Below are 9161 nucleotides of genomic sequence, written 5' to 3' on the forward strand. Positions count from 1 at the left end.
ACTGCAGTTGTGGTCCAACATCCCCACAACAGGTGGTTTCATAGGAAGAGTTCCTTAAATCCCTCCCTCTAGCTATACAAAGCAGTTGGTGCCTCTGGTGTGAAGGAAGGGGATGTGAATCATACAATATTATACCCTCTGTTGGTAGGGGAAATGCAACATTTAACTTTCTTTCACTCACCTCTCTCTTGTCTCACTATCACCGATACCACTGACCCTAGCTTAGGGGATTGGGGGGGGACTCGCAAGCATAAATGTTGCACTAGTTCAGCCTTTCTCAACCTGAACTACAACTCCCATCACCCTTAGCTAGCAAGGCCAGAGCTCAGGGATGATGGGAGTTGTAGTCCAACAATATTTGGGGACCCACAGGTTGAGAACCGCGGCACTAGTTGATGCAAACTGAACAAATTTACATAACTTGTGTGGGTTCTGTGTACAGCGACTGCACACTATCACCAATTTGAAGTGCAAAGACATTTTTTCTCCACTCCAGTACTGCCAAGCACAACAACAGAATACTAAATGCTAGGTAATCTACGGTCACCCACATGCTATGGTACCTGGGAAGCTTAAATCAACACCACATACAAGCCTAGCGAAACTGCTGAAAACATGTAGGAGGAAATGTACCTTGACAAATTATTACAAAGTTCAGGAGGTGAGAGTGGAAGATCCAGCATGCCAGTGGCATATGATAGACATTAGGAGCGAATATAAGCAGCACGTGCACAGCTCATTTAATCATAGGGCAAGTGTAACATTTTCTTGAAGTTTCATCACATCATTCTTTGTTGTTGTTGGCATCCGTCTGTCTCGAGAGACAATGGAGTGCGCCTCCGGGGGTGAAGTGTTAGCAGCACCGAAATGACCTTCCTGGGGCACAAGCCTGGGCAGTGTGCATGGTGTGCCTGGGCTGCCCAGATGACAAGACCCACCCTGTTGTTGTTCTTGCTGTTGTTGTTGTTTTATATTTATCTATACCCCGCCTTTTTCCCTGACAGAGACTCAAGGCAGCTTACAGATAAAACAAGAACAACTAAAAAGAGAGCTGTGCTTCACGTGAATAGAAATTGTTCTGTTCCGCATTTCACATGTACAGAAACGTTTTTTTGTTTTGATGCTTCTCAAGATTAACTTGTTTTTTTGTTTCTTTCACCGCAGTCTTTTGTAAATTATGGGGAAACTGTTTATCCATTTGAATGCTATTTCCATCTGTTGCAGGGCAATAGCTTCTTCAATCTATCTCTCTTTTGTAGTAGCAGTAAGACTCTGGTATCAGCTACCCACATTTCAGGCATGCCAGATGGTATGGAGGTGAACTGCCATCTCCTTCCCTTGCCCTCAAGTTGTTACAAATTAGTTTATAATTGTGCTTTCCCCCCACTCCTTTTCCACAAAGAAACTCTCAGCACAACTTGTAACTTCTCTTTACATTTATAACATTATGCAGTTAATCCTGTTTTTTTCTTTTTTTAATGGTGATCTGTATGGCTGTATCTTGTTTGCTTATTCTGCAGCATGATTTTTTAAACTCTTATGAAATTGCACCCCAGTTGTAAGTTGACTAAATCTTTCACATACACATTTTGGCTTCTGGACTGGCACGTGTGCAATTAGCACTTACACTTTGCATGCTTCTTCCAGTTTCATGGTACCTAAACATGTGTGTGTGTGTGTGTGTGTGTGCGCGCGCACACAGTTCTTTCCTCCTGGCCCTACTTCCTGCATACACCTTATTTCCTCTTTTATTTTTATTTGGCAAATATAACAAGAAGAAACATCCTCAGCTCACATTAGCACATCATTTTTCTCTCACACACACACAACAGACACACAGAGTCCCTATGTCCAAATAAATATCCAAATGAGATTGACAATTAGAAGATATACATTCAAATGTGGAAAGGGCAGGAGGTCTTCAGACCACTAAACAGTGGGTGGTGAGTGTTTTATACTTCATGGCTGGAAGGATATTCTCTTTGCAACCATAAGGGTTTGTAGGATCACACCTTTTCTATTTCGGTTGATATCCAGCCTGTGGTAACTGCACTGACAGCAGTCAAGAGCTTTCAGCGCTTCTTGTGGAGGTCACTGCACACACAGAGATGACTTTGTAGACCTTTAACCAATAAAGTGGTTTGTGCCCCTTTCCACAGATAACCAGTTTGGTTTTTAAACTGTGATTTTTGTTTGTTTGTTTATTTATTTATTTTAAAAATATTCAAACGATTTCCTTGAAAGCAAAAGCATCTTCAAACAATTCCATATAACATACAAATATAATGAGACATGGTAGGAAAGATACAGAGTTTGCGTATCATTTTGACAGTTCCACTCTCCACTCTTTTAATCATTTCTTTTATTTCGTCTCAGGTACATTTAAGTGCAAATGTAGTGTCTCTGATAAGGCAGATCAGAGTATTCCTGTTTTAAGGCAACCATGACAAATCTGAGTCTGTTTTCAGCAGTGGTGATAGAGGATATAACCTGTGCATCACTCCCAAGTTTCGTATTGATATGCCTGTTGCATTTCTTTTTTTATTCTGCAGTCTACCCTTTTGCTCCCAGACAGTACCATCATGTTCCAACAACCAGTTTGAGGCAGGGAACAGGGGGCTGCATTGATTTTTACTGTGTTCCATCCCTCAAGATGATAGTAAGGTGCAGTGTGGCGTATTTTGTTTTACATACCAAGCCAATATTGTGAGCAACTGCATAATTTGCCCAAGGCTTTGTCTCCGTTAATGGTTCCCACAGGTCCAAGAATGGGTGGGGGATACACTCACTCTATAAAACACTGCCTCTTACAGAAAAATATGAACACAAGAAATGGCCAATATAAAAAAATGGGGGGAGGATATATTGCATGCAAGACATTGTAAACAGAGGTATCATTTTATTCTGTTAGAAGATGGGTGAGCTAATTTCTGCAAGTCACAAAAATCAGAGCTTTGTGTAAACAAGGAAAGGAAGAAGAAACACGTTGTGCTTAGCTCTGATGAAGCCTAGTTGCACAATGGTTTAAGCATTGGGTTCATTTTGTGTCAAACAACACATGTGTGAAAATTCAGGGAACTGGTGGCAAATTGTTTACACTGTTGGACAATGAGGAAATTTGCACAGCATCCTTCTGGATTCCCCTTCTACAGAATGTTCAAAAGGAGTTGGCTTGTTTGTACAGCTAGATCCCACTTGCATTTCTATGATACGGTCAGATGTCTTTGTGATAAAGTCAATAGCGTTTCTTGAGTCTGCTTTAGGTCAAGGGAAGTTTTGAATTGCTGGGAAGTGGGCTACTTTTTTTTTGACGTATTCCAGTTTTGTTATTCTATGGTTACTCAGGTTTTCCAACCTCCACCATTCAGAGGAATAATTGGAGTTCAGAAGCTGCTAATGTCTCTATCCAGATTGTGACATTCAGAGCTATTCCCTCCCCCCCCCTTTACTTGCTTTAGGGATGCTTGGCATAGAATTTGTATTAAGAAATGCCTGGGATTTTGGCAACTTTCTTCATAATAATCATTGTAATAAAGCAAAGGATATAATTCACAGCTACCTTCTCTCCAGAAATTTACCCAGAACAGCATGAGAGGAAAGAGAAATATTAATCTGTAGAATAACTCTTCTACAGAAAAAAGAAAGGGAGGCTAGTGTCTGCTCAAATTTAAATTTTAGCCTAGCAAGTGAGCAGTAGTGGATTACATTTGCTGCTCTTCTTCAATTACAAGATGCAGATTATCATGAAACTGTTTGAATTTATTCAACTTTGGGGTAAATGTAACATTCTCTGCCCATTATTGGAACAAGAGAGGATTCTGAACCTAAACCTTTTAAAAATGTTCAGTTAATGCACTCATCAGTTCCAGGACATACACAAAATATTCTGATTTTAAGTTACTGTAAAATACCATGTTTTTTCTCAAAAAACCTGAATTAACTGATCCCCTTAAGATCAACTCTGACTGCCTCTGGCAGCCCTGCTCTGCTACTTACCTGAAAGCAGATTTTAGTTTACGACCAGCTGCAGTATTTATTACCTCCATTGGTTGCTCTACTAAATATCCGTGCCCTATCACCATGGATGAATCCAATTAACCCAGAAATGTGATAATCAAAGATGTTAGACGTGCTCTACCACCTTCACTGAAGCAAATGGTATGACAGACAATGTCAGGCATGTCCATCTCTTGAAGTTCTGTGGAGGGGAGTACATTTTTCATGCTGATTGCTGCAAAATACTGCTCTGCTTAGTTTAAAAGAATTAGAGTTATTATATCTGGGCTGAGGGAGACAGGAGAGAGAGCCATTGTTGATGATACTTAGCTGCCTACAAAATCTATTTCAGTGGGAATGATAACAGATTCCATGACAAAACACCAATAAAGAATTGCAATAAAGAGTGGCTGGGGTATAAATAACAGGGAAACTCACTGAGAGTAAGATTGAAGTGTGCAAACTGGTCATGGTTCAAGACCTAAGAGACATATCTGCTGTTTGGTGTTTGTTTGTTTTTTAAATGAAGAGGAATATAGCCCTCTGACATAGCAAGGATATCCCTTATACTTTATTTGGGGCTGAGAGATCGTGCTGCTAGACTTGATCTGAGGCAGGCACAGGTGTTACACAAGGAGATTTTTAACTGAGAAAAGTTCTCAATCTCTCTTGAGGTTTGCACATTAGAAGATCTTGCCCTGTGCAGCATGTTCTCTGTTTCGTTCTGTGAACCACCCTGAGACCTCTGGGTATAGGGCAGTATATAAATTCTAATAATAATAATAGTAAATAATGTTGTTCTTTACTAACTTCAACCCTTTTCTTTCCTCCACTAGGGCTCATTTCAAAACATTTGTCCCTCAGTTCCAGGAGGCAGCATTTGCCAATGGAAAACTCTAAGATCATAGAAGGGGGAGACAACCTCATCCTGCAAGGATGCCAAACAGAGTCTTATGCCATTGCCTGTCAACAAATTGCAAGATGGCTTCCCGCAAGTAGTTTGGACTTCAGTCTCTTGGTGTGTTTTGCCTCTGGGGTGCTGTTGTGATCACCACAGATTGAATTTACTCTTGTCTATATGAGGACCTTGGCTGACTAAACATTTTTTGCTATATTTTGCTCATTTTTCCTACATGCAAACACATTTCTTATTTTATCTGTGTGATCAAAATTAAAAATAATTTGCATAGATGTGATGCCTTATTTATGAATTTTTTTTCTATACCAGTGTTTCAGGCTTTCTTGTGAACTTTTCCGTGATGAATTTCAACTTTTTGACGTATTAGAAGTAAACAGAAAATAGCTGAGCAATAAGCCTTGTTAGACGAAGTACTGCCGTATTATGCCTTTGTAATTATTTGTGTTCAAGGTTTATCTCCAATTGAGTCTGAAAGAACAAAACCAGAGGAACATTTTAATTGCTACAGAAGGTAGTATGATGGCACATAACTCTTAGTGCTTCTAACTGGAAGTCCCCCATGTTGTAGAATTCTGCTTTGTACTCTTGTTATCAGTACCAAATCTGAGATGAGCTATCTTGTCACTATCCAGTATGTTACTAAGAAATGTCTACCATTTGAATACCAGTAGTGTCTAAAAATTAAATGTGTAAGTTATGATGAATTCACGTTTCACGGCACAGCTCTGATGAGAAACACAAATGCCACTATTGAAACAGGCTTTTAACGTCAAGTGTCATTAGTACCTTTATTAATTTTAATGCATAGTCTTTCAGCCTAAAATGTATGGTTTAGTTCACATCTAGATGACTTTATGAGAAAACATAATTGGATGCATCATTCTTTCTTATACAGGAATTGTACATTCAGCATCTGAGCCATTTGTTGTTCCTTTCCTGTGATACATTTCAGCAAGCCACTTGTCTGACTAGCCGTGGACTAACTTCCCATATTTTGTAAATAGCTCAGGGTGCTTTCCAACAGGGAATCAAACGTTCATAAATAACATGTGGAAAACATACTTTAGTTCCGTTGTGATTCACAGAACAAAACTGAATAATTTCTGCTGTTGTATCCAGAACACCTCTAGTTGCCTAATATGTCACTATACCTCGAAATGTAACTAACATTATAGGGTTGTATCTAAGTCATACTTTGAATGGCTGCTTAGTGGGATAGAACCCATAGAACATCATTCTTAGAATGTTAGTGGACAGTACTCTTTATTATTACTACCCAATTACTTTGTCCCAGGGATTGGATGCACCTGGTTAGCAGGCCTCTTTCTGCTGGCATTGTGTGCACAAGGGAATCTTGCCACCTGGTCCAGCAGGCTTTGTCTCTACTGCTTCCCCTTGCCATTGCACTACCAGGATTTGTACTTTAAGGCTCCCAATTGCGCATTAGTGCAAATAGTTTACTGATGAAAACAAAAATATGCCATTTTTCCACCGTAAACCATGCCCAAAGCAGATTGCAATAAACATTTTTTTTTTAATGTGGAACATTTTTTGTAAAAAATGTTGGTTTTTTAAGCACCAGCATATTCAAACAATACAGCATCAACAATTCCAAAATCATAGGATAAATTATTACAATGAAGTAATCTAGACTTAATGCGGGATAAGTTCAGAACAAAATTAACAGACAGGTAAAATAAATGCTAACCCACGTAGCTAGTTCCAGTCTTGCATTCCAAGGGGCTGGCTTAAATACAATTTGGAGCGGGCAGGGTCTTCTTACCAGACTAGATCTGCTTTCCCCATCCTGGTGCCCTCCAGGTGTTCTGCCTTACCATTCCCATCACCCCTGACAGTTGGTTGTGCTACCTGGGACTGATGGGAATTGTAGTCCCAAGTATCTGAAGGACTTCCACGGTCCAGAGCAGCCTTGTTTGAATACAGCTCAGAGGGCAGAGGTCTTCTCACCAGGCTAGGTGGCTTACAGGGCCTTCTACCTCCACACCAGCATGTTGGGCTCAAATCTTTTGAGGCATGTGCACACAAGGCCAATTTTCCTACATCGTACATGAATCCAACATTATATTGAAGTTGCTTCTAGGTAGGATTGGTCAGCGTTGGCCAATAATGGTCAATTACATGGTCAAATATTCAAATATATAGGGGTGGAGTTTTTTTAAAGTTAGAAAAAGACAATGCTGAATATAAAAAACTGTCATCTAGAACTCAAAAGTCCATTTCTTCCCAGAAGCTTTCCAGAGTACCATATAAGATCACATAGAGACCCTTGCTCCCCATAGCAAGTGCAGTAGACTAGTTCCATGTAGAAAATGTGTTTTGTGATTTGCTCCAGTGCAACTTTAGTCCCAGGTACATAGCATCGTGGCCTATGCTTAGAACGTACCAAAGTGAGCAAGGTTGCATCTCCCTTCTGGTTCAGTTCTATCAGTGATGGATCAGTGTCTAAAAACAAGTTGGCATTGTTGTTGTTTAGTCATGTCGAACTCTTCATGACCCCATGAACCAGAGCACGCCATGCACTCCTGTCTTCCACTGCCTCCCTCAGCTTGGTCAAACTCATATTAGTAGCTTCGAGAACACTGTCCAACCATCTTGTCGTCTGCCGTCCCCTTCTCCTTGTGCCCTCAATCTTTCCCAACATCAGGGTCTTTTCCAGGGAGTTGGCATGGCCAAGCATTAATGAGCATTTAAGAAACCACAAATTGGCAGGTTCTCAGTTCCAAATACATGCATAGAATTGGATGAATAATAAGTGTGAGAAGCTAATCGCCTCCATCTGCTTCTTTGCAAAATAAACTGCCTCACTTGTAACCTGCAGGTACCCGTAAGCATGCTTCTACATTTACTCTTTTCTCCTTTTAGATGACACCATTCAGCCACTCGTTTAGACAGACAACCTTCTCCCAAACTATTGCATCGTCACTTTTTTATAGCTGGTTTACAGTGGGTTTTTAAAAACCCCAAAATACTTCTATTCCAGATGCAGCTACTCACTTATTACCTTCACTTCTGTTTTCTAGTGAACCTGACAACAGTGTGTGAGAAAGGGAAATCTTGTCGGTTCACTTCTGCCATGTAATTTCTTTTCATTAAATTAGTACTGTGGGCTCCACTATTGATGCACACATGTCTTTACCTTTTTTTGACTAGGCTGCCCTCCTCTTTCTCAAAGCCTGGTGAGAGGGAAGTTTTGGCTTATGGTTATAAAAACCAGAAGCCTATTGTTAGCATGTGGGAACTTGATCATACACAGCCACTGCAGATCAAGGGTATCGCTAGTAATAGGTCATGGGGGGGGGGGAAATGCTTTTATTGTTATTAGCTGGAAGAGCTATAAGATCCTTTGACATCTGTGCCAATATTCTCCTTATACTTTATATTTACATGGATGCCTAAAAAAGAAAAAAGACTTGCATGAAAATGAATTGGACTGGTTTCAAATCACCCTTAAAGCCAAGAAGCTATCGGGGTCCCCTTCAGAAGTCAGTATCTCTAAGCTTAACCTCCTTCAAAGACTTGTGAAACTAGAAATTGAGGTGACTCGGCTATTCTGAGCAATTAGAAGGATGCAAATATAGGAGATACATGTTGCTAAATGTCCATTATGAGCCCAGACAGATGTGATGTGGTGGTGGCAGAGCCCAGTACAGGGTTGGATCTGCTGCTCAGTCTATACCAGCAGAGACCAAAGGGTTGGCAGGAAGTTTCTATGGCATTCCCCCTCCCTTCCTTGGTTCAGTTTTTGAATACCTTCTTGCTGGATTTGTAGCCCATGTTCGTGAGTTTGAGAAATGATCTACATTCATGATTTATCTCTTGTCATTAAAATCGTACGTTTCCATGCAGGGATCCGATTGCAATTCCTCTCATTTCACATTGTTTGTTGAAAGGGCACCAACGTTGTCAATTCCCCCACCACCACCACCACCACCACCACCACCACCCAGGTGAGGACGGTAATGATAGAGAAAATGTGGTGTCCACATTGCTGTTTCCAGCTTTGCCAGTGAAAACAAACTGTGCACGTTGTTTCATCTGTGAATGGATAGTATGTGACGAGCACCTCCAAAGTTGGCACCCCAGGTGTTAACCTGGTTCATCTCCCCCTAAATCTAAGCCTATCTAGGATGGAGCAGTTTATAAAATGGGCTGGTGGCAGCTGATCCCTCCTCCATACTTCCAGTTGACCTGCTCCTAGAAAGCACGAGTCCAAGCAGTATTCCGC

The 9161-nt window shown here is 40.7% G+C and overlaps 1 protein-coding gene across 1 annotated transcript in view; it reads left to right on the plus strand.

Moving 5' to 3' along the window:
* Positions 1 to 8785, plus strand: part of BABAM2 (BRISC and BRCA1 A complex member 2) — a 134848-nt gene extending 126063 nt beyond the window's left edge. The window contains exon 12 of the mRNA XM_083497233.1: positions 4833 to 8785. Within this exon, the coding sequence (XP_083353359.1) occupies positions 4833 to 4896 (64 nt within the window). The 3' untranslated portion in view covers positions 4897 to 8785. The remainder of the gene's footprint in view (positions 1 to 4832) is intronic.
* Positions 8786 to 9161: the final 376 nt, after the last annotated feature.

The sequence above is a fragment of the Podarcis liolepis genome, assembly GCF_965112155.1.
Source record: "Podarcis liolepis genome assembly, chromosome: 3".
In the NCBI taxonomy this organism is placed as follows: domain Eukaryota; kingdom Metazoa; phylum Chordata; class Lepidosauria; order Squamata; family Lacertidae; genus Podarcis; species Podarcis liolepis.